Genomic DNA, 12434 nt, shown 5'->3' with positions numbered 1-12434 from the left:
ATGATCAGCCAACTTTGTAATAATCATCTTTGTAGCATTGCACAGACCCAATGAGTATTCAATATTTCTCAAAAGCATAACAGGTGAACCAACTTTTAGAGCCAATAAGTGATTTAGAACTCCAGAACACCGTAAACCATTTAAAAATTCTGGAGTGTGCAAATCAGCAACATATCTACATTAGAATCAGATTTACATACCGAATCACAGCTGAGATACGCCCTTCTTTCGGCTAAATACTTTACAGCTTCTGCAAAAATAGGATGAATTTATACTTGCTCTCACAATATTTTGCCTCGTGCCCTTTGGAATAACTGGTAGAATTTGCCGGAAATCTCCACCTAACACCACTGTTTTTCTTCCAAAAGTCAAATCAAAGCTGTTTGGATTTGTTACACGCATTAGATCTCTCATAGTATGGTCCAAAGCTTCAAAGCAAAATTTATGCATCATTGGAGCCTCATCCCAAATTCTCAACTTACCTTGCATGATCAACTGTGCCAACGGACTACCTTGAATGCGTAGTTCTTCCCCCGGGTAATAAAAGAGACGATATACCACTTGATGTAACATTTAGAACTATATCACCCTTTGACCTTAAAGCAGAAGACAATGTTCTCCACAAAAATGTTTTTCCCATTCCACCGTATCCATATATTCTCAACATCAAGCAATAGTCCTCATATATTAAGTAATACGTGCTCATATATTACCCTTTGCTGTTCAGTTATTTGCTTTTATATATATATATATATATATATATATATATATATATATATATATATATATATATATATATATATATTGTTGGTCCCAAAAGAGGTAAGGTGAAAGTCTAGAGGGGGGGGGGGGGTGAATAGACTTTCAAACTTTTTCGCACCGCACAACAATTGCTAAGCCAGAGATAAACCAAAACTCTTAACTAGATTGTTAGAGTATGGTGCACAGCGGAAATAAATAAACATAAAGTGTGTGTGAGATTGTGTGAGCAGTATATCTCGTGTAGAGCGAATATGTAAAGAGCGGTAAGTAAAGAAAACAGTAAAGAACACAAGACAATTATAGCGGTTCGCGAGGTGGTGTAATCCTCCTACTCCACTTGCTCTTATCTCCAAGAGCAATTCACTATATCTACCACTCCTTGGTTCTAAGATACAATGAATTTCCGTGATCTAGTGCTTTGATCACAAAGCCCGCACTAATCACGCCCAGTGACACCACACTGCTGCTTCGGGTTTCACGTCGCCGCGCTACTATCCCAGGATTTCACGACTCTACGTTACTTTCCCCCCGTCTTCCACACTCCGGTAGAAACGTATCCCGTGATCTGGTGCTTTGATCACCAAGCCCACACCAATCACGCCCAGTGCCTCCGACACTGCTGCTTCGGATCTCACAGCTCCGTGTGACAATCCAGGATTTCACAGCTCCGTGCTACTTTCCTCCCTTCTCTTGTTTTGCTCCAAAACAAGTGTTGTCTTGCTTCCAACTTCTGAGACTCTGTAGATGATCTTCAATGATGCGCAGGTCTCTTTGATGAAGATAAACACTCTGGATGATTTCTCTTGATAGCTCTGAGTGTTTTCTCTCTTCGAATATATCAAGTTAAGCACTTGATATTTATGCTCTGTTTTGCTCTGTTTAAGAACTCTCAGAATATTTTTCTTTTGAAGCTCTCTGAGTTCTTTTTCTTTTCTCACTTCACACTTGAAGATTTTTGGTATGCTCTGTATCAAATGAGATTTTTGCTCTATGCTCTTTCAAGCTTAATTGCTCTATTCGATCTCCTTGATGATTTCAAATTTTCTGCTCTCTTGTTCGTGAGTTCCCCATCTTCAAGTCTTCATATCTTCATCATTTTATAGCTGGTAATGAGAATCTGTCCGTTGGAAAGAGACGCTCTCATTTTTGAAATCTTGTATCTTTTTGTCAGAGATCTTATCTTATCTTCTGCAAAGATGTCAGAAAGGATAAGCTAGCCGTTGTTAGAGCTTCATCTCCATGTAAATGGGTTCTCGAACTTCATCTGATATTTCCTCTGGTTTTACGTTGAGTGGAAATATCTGGGTGTAGAACGGCTTCTCTGATTAGCTCTGAAGTGGTCTTTATATCTTTGGGATTTAAAAAATATTCATTAATTTAATCCCATACTAGTTAAACTAGTATTTTTCCTTGTGAGAATATTTTCACTGTAAGTTCATCTTCATCTTCTTCATTCTCATGTCTGGGTGTTCTCAGACTTCAAACTGGTTGTGAACTTCCACCCAATTTGAATTTCTCCTTTGTAATTGACACACCCAATTTGAATTGAATTTCTCCTTTGTAATTGACACTCACTCAATTTCAATTGGCTTGTAATTGGCTCCCAATTGATTTTGACTCCGCTTTCAATTGACTTTAAAACCCAATTTGAATTGAATTTCTCCTTTGTAATTGACACTCACTCAATTTCAATTGGCTTGTAATTGGCTCCCAATTGATTTTGACTCCGCTTTCAATTGACTTTGAAACCCAATTTGAATTGAATTTCTCCTTTGTAATTGACACTCACTCAATTTCAATTGGCTTGTAATTGGCTCCCAATTGATTTTGACTCCGCTTTCAATTGACTTTGAAATTGGCTCCAGACTTCTCCCAATTTCAATTCTACATTGGCTCCCATCTTGATCTTCTACATTGGCTCCCATCTTGATCTTGAATTGATTCCCATGTGAAACTTGCTCCCAATTTTAATTGAATCCCATGTGAAACTTGCTCCCAATTTTAATTGATTTCAATTGTCGAACTAGCTTCCGCTCCCAATTTTAATTGATTTCAATTGTCGAACTAGCTTCCTCCCAATTTCAATTGTCGAACTAGCTCCCAATTCCTTTGCAATTTCCACTTGTAATCGGCGCCCAAAGCTTAAATTAGCGCCCAACTCCATCAGATTAATTTAATTTGGCTTCTCAAATTTTACCTTGTAAAATTGTTGATGGTGAGTTTCAAACTTGAGCCATTTCAAATAATATATCAAGCATCATCCATTTCGTCCGTACAACTTTTGATTAAATCTCCAATCACTTTTGATATACTCCTTTCTTTCCATAGATGCTTGATCTCCAAGTCAATTTCATGCATTCTTCCAATATTAATTTTCTTCACGAAAATTCTTCTGGGATATCTTCTTTGAGTAGCATTTGACGTGATTTCATATCATTCATCTTCTTCTTCAATTTGTCATTTTCTCCAGACAAATTCTTGATTTTAGGCTTTATATCTTCTTCTTCTATTTTCATCCATCTTCCTCTGTTTTTCTCTTTTCAAATATAGATAATTTTCTGATCGTGGTCTGAGACTCTACTAGACCTAAGAAATAAAATTGGGGGATCTACAAATACATATTTGGCATATCAAAACCATTACACTTTATTCCTAACATATATATATATATATATATATATATAACTAAAAATTTGCTACAAATGTGTTAGATATACTTGTATATAAAATATTTACCGGTTGTAAGAGCACTTATTGGTGTATCATTTAAAGTAGAATATCCACGCATCGATTGTTTCGTGGAACAATTACAACTATTTTGTTGCGATATAGCATTGTTAATATTTGATAAGGGAGAATTTTCTACATTCTCCGCAAACAACCAAATAACACAATTACACCTAAATAAGAATCTATATATACAAAAAATTAATCAAAATATTAAAATTTCCAAAAAAAAAAAAAAAAAAAAAAAAAAAAGGAAACCAAAAATCTATAAAAGATGTATTATTATGATAGACATTTTATTGCCAATAATTATGTTTTACAATGTACATCCCCTGAATACAATATACATTATTTTTGTACTGAATATATATTATTTTGTACTGAATGTATATTATTTTACAGTAGATAAAATATGGTCCACACAACTTGTGTAGACCATAATTTGCCAATCATTATTGTGTGGATCATAGTCTACACAAGTTGTGTGGACCATATTTTGTCTACTGTAAAATAATATACATTCAATACAAAATAATGTATATTCAGTACAAAAATAATGTACATTGTATTCAGGAAATGTACATTATTTTTGTTCTGAGTGTACATTATATTGTATAATGTACATTCAGTACAAAAATAATGTACATTTAGTATATTAAAATTGTAAATTTTGTTAAGGTCTACATAAGATTGTGTGGATCATGGTCCACACAATAATTCTGGTCCACACAATAATTCTACTAACTTATAATGGGCTTGAAGGTCCACTAAATAATGTAATCTAATGGTCCATCAACCATTTCCATTACACAGCCCATGAAGAATTGTAGCCCAACAATAAATAGCCATTCAACCGATTACTGCTGATCTTCGACCATTACACATATGTGGTTACCGTTACTTCAGCATTTTCCCCAAATTGTCTTCGTCTCAGCTCACTGCTCTTCGAGAACAATCTCACTCTATCGATTTGGAAATCAATTCATTCTCTACCATGCCACAAATTGAATAGAATTTCCGTAAGAACAATTCAATATATGTTGGTTGCGTAAGGTAAAAATTGAATGAGCAGAGAAGAACAACTCCTCTACACACCGTCAAAGCGCCTTAATCATCCGAGCAACAAAGTCCGGCAACCATGGTGATAAGGAGAGCTTCCATCAAGAAATAGTAAGTTTTGATGATTTTTTCCAGTTTAAAACAATTTAAAGTTGCCAGATCAGAACCCTAATTTCTTGATTTATAGATCTAACTACTCCGGCGAACAGACCGAAGGAGTACAGCTCAAGATCTAAACTGGAAACATTCATGTGTACATGCAGATAATCTTCGTCGTCCATGGTTGATACAGACAGCGTTCTTAAAATGCGGTCAGTTTCCATTATTTTGTACTAAAAATCCATTCTACATTCATGTTTTAGAATGGCAGTGTGTCAGAAAACAAATTTTAGTATATAGTTTGAAGAAATGTTTAAGTCCTTATTGCTCTATTTTGCATTGACTTCAATTTTCTGTCCTGGGTTATAAGTCAGTATTCTTTAATGTATTTACATTTAAGTGTGATTCTATTTTTAAGTTTTGGTTAAGTCTTAAAATGTACTATAATCTTGTCAATTGATCTTGAGTTTTTGTTTTGGGTTAATCTAAGTTTTTTTTAATCTAAGTTTATTTTAATATTGTATGTCAATGTTGTGTGCATTTTTATTTACAGATTATGACATGTCAGAAACCAATATTTTAGAGATTAATTTTCTGATTCTAAAGACCATCATTTTTAGAGGTTTTCATTTGTAAAGACCATCATTCTGATTCTACAGACCATCATTTTAGAGGTTTTCATTTGCTTTAATTGAGACATACATAGTGCTTTATTTGATTTACACTATTTGAAATAACAAATACATGATGAAAATTTGTTTTCTAAACCAGATTTGTTTTGAAAAGATTGTTTTAACAAATTTATAATTTAACCATTTTCGGTAATCAAGGTATATATTTAACAATTGAAGTGTATTCTGATATATATTTTATAAGTTACAAAGTTTTCAAGTTAAATTACACTTTCTAAGTTCTAAACAAAACCATAATTTACAGATTGATGATCGACTACAGTTTGATGGTACATTGCTGCTAATCTCATCCTGGAAATGTGAAGGATGACATATTGCACCTACTTTAATAACATGTATAAGAATTAACCAATATAGATTTGGAGTAATAGAAGTTTTAATGTGAAATATGAGTTTTAAATAGATACTTAAGCCAATAGCAAAATAGAAAGCATGAGTAGAATTGATATAACACTATAATAGTGCTACCAATTAAATACATCCAAAATCCATGAAAAACAGCATTATAGTTCTAAAACTTTGTCCACACACACACAAACTTCAAATTTTCTCTTGTTTCATACTGTCATTCTTGGACTTCTTATGTTTATTATATGAAGAGAACTGGCCCCGAAGGCATCTATTGACATTGTCTGAATTTTCAGTCACATTTGGCTTTGAATTCTGTTGAGTCTTGTTGTGTCACTGGACTATTGACTTCATCACCTTTAGACCCTTCTTGGAAAAATAAGATAGTGAATACAGTTTAAGTGTTTCAAAATAGAATGTAAATTAACAAACATAAATATAAAATAATTATCCAACTTACTTTGTATCAGCTATGTCCAGTTGTTTGATAGGTGTAGCAACACATGATAAAGAGCAAAGTAACCTATTATAGTACAGATTATATAACTGCTATTCTTATGATTAAAAAAAAATACCTCTTTTAGATAAATCTGCTATTCATATGAATTTTACATTATTAATTATGCCTTTCATTCAACTATGCATTTTATTCAATTATATAACGTTCTTTTATTATATGCAGGATGTGTGTCTTTGAAATAATAGGATATTGGGTTCAAAAATGAGAGTTCGCTATGATATACAGAGCAACCCAGGTAAATGTTACTCGGTAACTTATTCCAATGGAATTAAAAATCACCAACCTAAACCATGAACCCTAAACCCCGGAACATAAAAATCACCAACCTGCAAAAATTGTATAATATTTAGCCAAAACAGAAACTTTTTTGTTAGGGTAAAATCAAGTATGCTTACCAAATTGTGAAATCCCTTATGCCTCTTCAGGACTGTTTGTACTGCATTATCCATCTTGCTTGCTTGCAACTGAAAACCTTTTGTGATTCATGCTTGTAAACAAAATCTTATATATTTATATATACATACCACTTTCTGTCATATATTTTCATAGCAACAATATAGGTTAGCTGTGTGTATTTGCATTGAAAATTACAACTGCCTCACTGGTTTCCATCTGATGAAATAATCTTTGTATATGAAACTAACTAAACAAAAATGCAAATGATGAATACTACCGTCTGATGCCTAAGCCATAAGCATGTAACTGTCAGTTACTATTTCACTTCTAAAACTCACAGCATTGTGCTAAGTGTGTGTATACAGAGACTTAACAAATGTGCAGGTGTTCTCAGTTCTAAGCCTCACCTTAATCTTCAAGCAACTGTGTTGTTCCTCTTCAACAGCAATATGCATAGATGGCATGGTATCTTCGCACAGATTTTGGTTCTTCGTTTCTAATTTGCAGGTGGTTCGAACCGGGGAGATGGTGAACTTGGGGGCGAATATTGATATGAAGGAGCTTTATATAGAGGCTGAAATTTGTTCTCCATGAATATTGTCTTGGAACTATGAATCTTGCTGGAAACGTTTGAAGACCCAAAGACTACATTAAAGAGATTGTTTTTTCGAAGCATTTTATGTATGTGTATATCTGTATATATATATATATATATATATATATATATATATATATATATATATATATATATGTAAATAAATGTAGATTATAGGTTAGTTTCTCAATGTAATTAGAAGTCTTTCATTATTAAAAGTGTAATTTCATTGGTAATTGACAATCTTAACCGGCAGTATCACATTGAAAAGCGTAAGGCAATGTGAACACAATTAATTAGACTGATTGTGTTATTTATCATTAAAACGACGCCGAATTATTTAGGCGGGAAGATGTTTTTGGTAGAAATTTAGTGCTTTATTATAATGATAGATGATAGATTTTATTAATTTTATTAATAAGATTTGTCAGCCCAATAGTTTCTTAATCTCACTTTAATAATGATAATAATAATAGTAGTAGTATTTTAGTTATACTTGGTTAGTATGGAGTTTTAATAATTGTAGAATTTTATTGGGTTCTAATTTATTTTATTGAAGTGAAAAAATAATTATTTCTATAATTCCTCGGTCTTCCTTTTGTACGCAACTAAGCCTCTAGATCATCCGGTCAATACCACTGCGAGAAAGGAGATCGCAAGCAGCTTCTTCGGCCATTGACGTGCAATATAAAAGGAGAGCGATAGAAGGAGGAAAGGACGATCAATTCACTCCGGACTAATTCCGGGGGCGCAACCGGTTCTGGTGTTTGGCGGTGTTAATCTGCGATTCAGCAATTCGACGCAATTTAGTTCCGACGGTGACGTTGGTAGTCTTTCTGGTCGGCAGCAGCACTATTCTGGTTCCTTTTCTTTTGTCATTAAATTAAGTTGCAATCTGTTCCCGTACTCGTAATTAGTACTTCCCATTTCAACTCAAACTTTGTTTAATTGTCCGTAGCAATTTTTGGTTCATTCTGATTAGCTTTTTATAACTTATTTACATTTGCTTAGTGGACTTTGTTGAGGATTGCCTTACTGCATTTTTGAATTGCGCTGAGACGCTAATTACTAGCTTTCACTGCCAAGTTTTAATAATACTGTTTAAGGAAATATTTCCTATTAATCTCTGTGAATGTATATCTTGTATTATCAAACTAATTCATAAGGAATAATACAATATATATAATCCTGACTATGACTACTCTAAACAAGGCAAGTATCAATTTACATAATGTAGAGAATTGTAACAGACAATTACAATGATTTACAATGATTTGATTGGATATACATTAATACACCCCCTCAAGCTGAAGGTTGGAGGGAGACAACATTAAGCTTGCCACGTAGAACGTCAAAGCGCGAAGCTGGAAGCGGTTTTGTAAAGATATCAGCCAGTTGATCTTTGGTGGATATAAAATTGACTAGAAAGTCCCCGGATGCTACTTTGTCACGAACAAAGTGAAAGTCAATCTCAACATGCTTCGTTCGAGCATGAAAAACAGGATTAGCACACAAGTAGGTGGCGCCAAGATTATCACACCATAGTGTAGCCGGAGTACCAGAATGAAGACCCAGTTCACGGAGTAGTGACACAACCCATGTGACTTCAGCTGCAACGTCTGCTAACCCTTTGTATTCAGCCTCAGTGGAAGAGCAAGCAACAGTGCGTTGTTTACGTGAAACCCAAGAGATTAAGTTGCTGCCAAGAAAAACAGCATACCCGCTAGTGCACTTGCGATCGATCGGACAACCAGCCCAGTCGGAATCGGAATAGGCATGAATGTCAGAGGACTGGGAGATAGATAGACGAAGACCATAGTCCAAAGTACCCTTAACATACCGTAACACACGTTTTAAGAGACCCCAATGCTCAACTGTCGGAGCGTGCATAAACTGGCATAGACGGTTCACTGCATAGGAGAGATCAGGGCGCGTAATAGTTAAGTATTGGAGAGCCCCTGCTAAGCGTCGATACTGAGTGGGGTTATCAAAAACTTCATCAGATGGAGTGACTGCTTTAATAATAGAAGCCGGAGTGGTGAGCGGTTTGCAATCAGTCATACCAGCCCTGTTTAGAAGATCACCCATATAACGACGCTGAGAGAGTAAACAAAGCCCATTACTGAATAGAGTTTCAATGCCCAAGAAAAAAGATGGCTGGCCGAGATCCCGTATTTTAAAAACCGTAGCTAGTCGCTGAATAAGAGTGTGAATGAGACTAGAGTCATTTCCCATCATTATAATATCGTCCACATACACTAGCAAAAATACTCTAGCGGTACCAGCAGAGTAATGAAAAAGAGACACATCGATTTTTGAGGCTAAAAAACCTGTAGCAAGCAAAAACTCGTGAAGACGTTTGAACCAAGCACGTGGAGCCTGTTTAAGGCCATACAAAGAACGCCGAAGATGACACACATGATTTGGATGCCCAGGTTCCTCATACCCAGGTGGTTGCCGCATGTATACAGTTTCAGCCAAATGCCCATTTAAGAAGGCATTATGAACATCAAGTTGCCTTAGGGTCCAGTTATGAGAAACTGCGAGAGAGAGAAGGAGCCGGACCGTCGTGGGTTTGACCACAGGACTAAAAGTGTCAAAGAAGTCTTCCCCCTCTATTTGATTAAACCCTTTGGCTACAAGCCGTGCTTTATAACGTTCAATAGACCCATCTGCCTTGCGTTTGGTGCGATATACCCACTTACAACCAATAATATTCATGCCCGGGGTTGCGGGAACAAGGTCCCATGTGTGATTGTGAAGCAAGGCATTAAATTCTTGGTCCATGGCATCACGCCAGTGAGGGTGACCAACGGCCTGGGTGTAGCAACTTGGATCAGTGGGGCCCATGTTTGCTACAAGAGCATGGAATTGTTCAGTGGTACCATGTGTCATATGACGGAGACGCATCTCATGAGCCCGTTGTTGCGGGTCAGTAACCTTACGCCTTCGAGTGGTGCGGTTGCCACCAGTAGCTGGTGGTAAGACTCGTGGTGGAACCAGAGGGTAAGGTGCGGAATCAGTGGACGGTATAATTGGTCCTGAACCCCACGGTACATTAGAATCAATTGACGGCACTGTATCCTGTTTATTTAAAGCTGTAGAAAAAGGAAAAACAGTTTCGTCAAACCGGACATGACGACAGATAAAAGTCTTTCCAGTAGCAAGGTTTAAACAACGATACCCTTTAAAGGAAGTAGGATAGCCTAAAAAGACACATGAGGCAGACCTATACTCGATTTTGTGACGGTTGTAGGGTCGTAAGTAAGGGTAGCATAAGCACCCAAAGACGCGAAGAAAAGTGTAGTCGGGAGTCTTTTTGTGCAACTGAAAATATGGAGTGTTGAATTGTATGGCTGACGAGGGGAGGCGATTTATGAGATATGTAGCTGTTTCAAAGGCGGAGTCCCAGTATTTTAACGGAACTGATCCCTGAGCTAAAAGAGCCAACCCGGTCTCAACAATGTGTCGATGCCGGCGCTCAACACGGCCATTCTGCTCGTGGGTGTATGCACAGGACTGTTGATGTACAATCCCAAGAGTATTGAATAAGTTGTGCAAACGGCGATACTCACCCCCTAAGTCAGACTGGATGACCTTGATAGAACGTGAAAACTGACGTTCTACCATGGCCCGAAAAACATCAAACACCTTATATATATCAGTTTTTACACGAAGTGGATAATACCAACAAAAACGAGTGTGGTCATCCACGAATAAAACAAAATAACGAAAGCCATCTGCTGAAATAACAGGTGCAGGGCCCCAAATATATGAATACACTAGATCAAGAACAACACTACTAGTGTATTTTATTCTATCTAAAGAGAGACGACTAGACTTGCCCAACTGACAAGCCGAACAAAGACTCGGAGAGCTCAATTTTTGTGGTATAACTGGACAAGACTGGAGTGCACGTTGCAAGACACGATTATGCGGGTGGCCTAAACGACAGTGCCAAACAGCGGACGAAGCCCGAGCCGACAGAAACGCCAAATGGGACTGCGGAACAGTTAAAGAGTAGAGACCACCCGAACTGGGACCCTTAAGCAGCACCACCTTGGTTGTGCGGTCCTTCACAACAAAATACTCAGGATGAAATTCAAAAAAGACGTTATTGTCAGTGGTGAACCGATGAACAGATAATAATGAAATGGAAAGATCAGGAACATGTAGAATGTTGGACAGTTTTAAAGGTTTAGAGACAGATGGTATCGTTGCACAACCAGTACTAGAAATACTTAAACCTGTACTGTTACCAATGCGAAGGACGTCGTTGCCGGTGTAACCCTCGGATTGCGACATCATGGCCGGATCGGGAGTGGCGTGAGAGGATGCGCCGGTGTCAGGATACCAAGCCGCAACCTCCGGTGGAGAACTGCCATCGGAAGGAACTGCGACATTTGCCTGCGGTGGTGATGGTTGATCGGAGTACCGCCGGAAACAATAAATGGCAGTGTGGCCGTGTGACCGGCAAATTTGACAACGAGGAGAGCCACCACGGCCACGGCCTTGGCCACCACGACCACCACCACGGTTCTGCCACTGATTGGGGCGACCACCACCGCGATTCTGTCTGCCTCCACCATTCTGCCTGCCCCGAGTGGCAACCATCGCCGTAGGAGCTCCAGTCCCCGGACCGGTCAGAAAGTCGTCGGAGTGGATAAACGTCTGAGCTTGTAGGTAGTCCGACAATTGAGGGAGAGTGACCGGAGTGCCGGATACAGCCAGAGAAGAAGCCATCACCCGGAATTCCGGCCGGAGCCCCCTAAAAACGTACAGATTCTGCTCGTCAAGAGGCATCGGCTGGCCGGCCTGCGCTAGGTCTTCGACGAGAAGTTGGGCTCGGCCGAGATACTCGGCAGTTGACATCTCCCCTTGGCGAAGCGCCTGAAATTGACCAAGAAGGTTGAGGCACCGGATCCTCGTCGATGAGCCTAGAGCAGTCTCAATGGAGCCGTGGAGCGGCCAACCGCAAGATACATGACCTCCTCGGAGAGGGAGGAGATCAAGAGTGATAAGATGGACTGGTCTTGTTGAGTCCATACGGAGAAGGCCGGATTGGCAGCGGTGGACGTGGCTTCATCGGAGGTGCCGGGGGCTGGAGTGGAGACAACCAACGCCGGTGGGCACGGCGTGGTTCCATCAACAAAGCCGAGAAGACCCTGACCCCGGAGGAAAGGGATGAGCTGTGTACGCCAGAAGAGATAGTTTCGTGTTGTCAGTTTGATCGACA

General features: G+C 38.2%; 1 protein-coding gene and 1 long non-coding RNA gene across 2 annotated transcripts; one reads left to right on the top strand and one right to left on the bottom strand.

The window, feature by feature from the left end:
- Positions 1-4375: 4375 nt before the first annotated feature.
- LOC109158845 lies at positions 4376-7294 on the top strand. Its single transcript, XR_002050451.1, has 3 exons — positions 4376-4659; positions 4736-4859; positions 6370-7294. It is a non-coding gene; the product is annotated as an uncharacterized LOC109158845 (long non-coding RNA).
- Positions 7295-10866: 3572 nt separating this feature from the next.
- LOC109158795 lies at positions 10867-12070 on the bottom strand. Its single transcript, XM_019306688.1, has 2 exons — positions 11162-12070; positions 10867-10941 (listed from the first exon to the last, which is right to left on the bottom strand). Exons 1-2 carry the CDS (start codon positions 12068-12070, stop codon positions 10867-10869), a joined length of 984 nt encoding a protein of 327 aa, XP_019162233.1.
- Positions 12071-12434: the final 364 nt, after the last annotated feature.

Source organism: Ipomoea nil, unplaced genomic scaffold (assembly GCF_001879475.1).
Source record: "Ipomoea nil cultivar Tokyo-kokei standard unplaced genomic scaffold, Asagao_1.1 scaffold2826, whole genome shotgun sequence".
NCBI classification, from domain to species: Eukaryota; Viridiplantae; Streptophyta; class Magnoliopsida; order Solanales; family Convolvulaceae; genus Ipomoea; species Ipomoea nil.
Note: the sequence above shows the minus strand (reverse complement) of the source record. Positions and strands in the feature narration are given on the sequence as shown.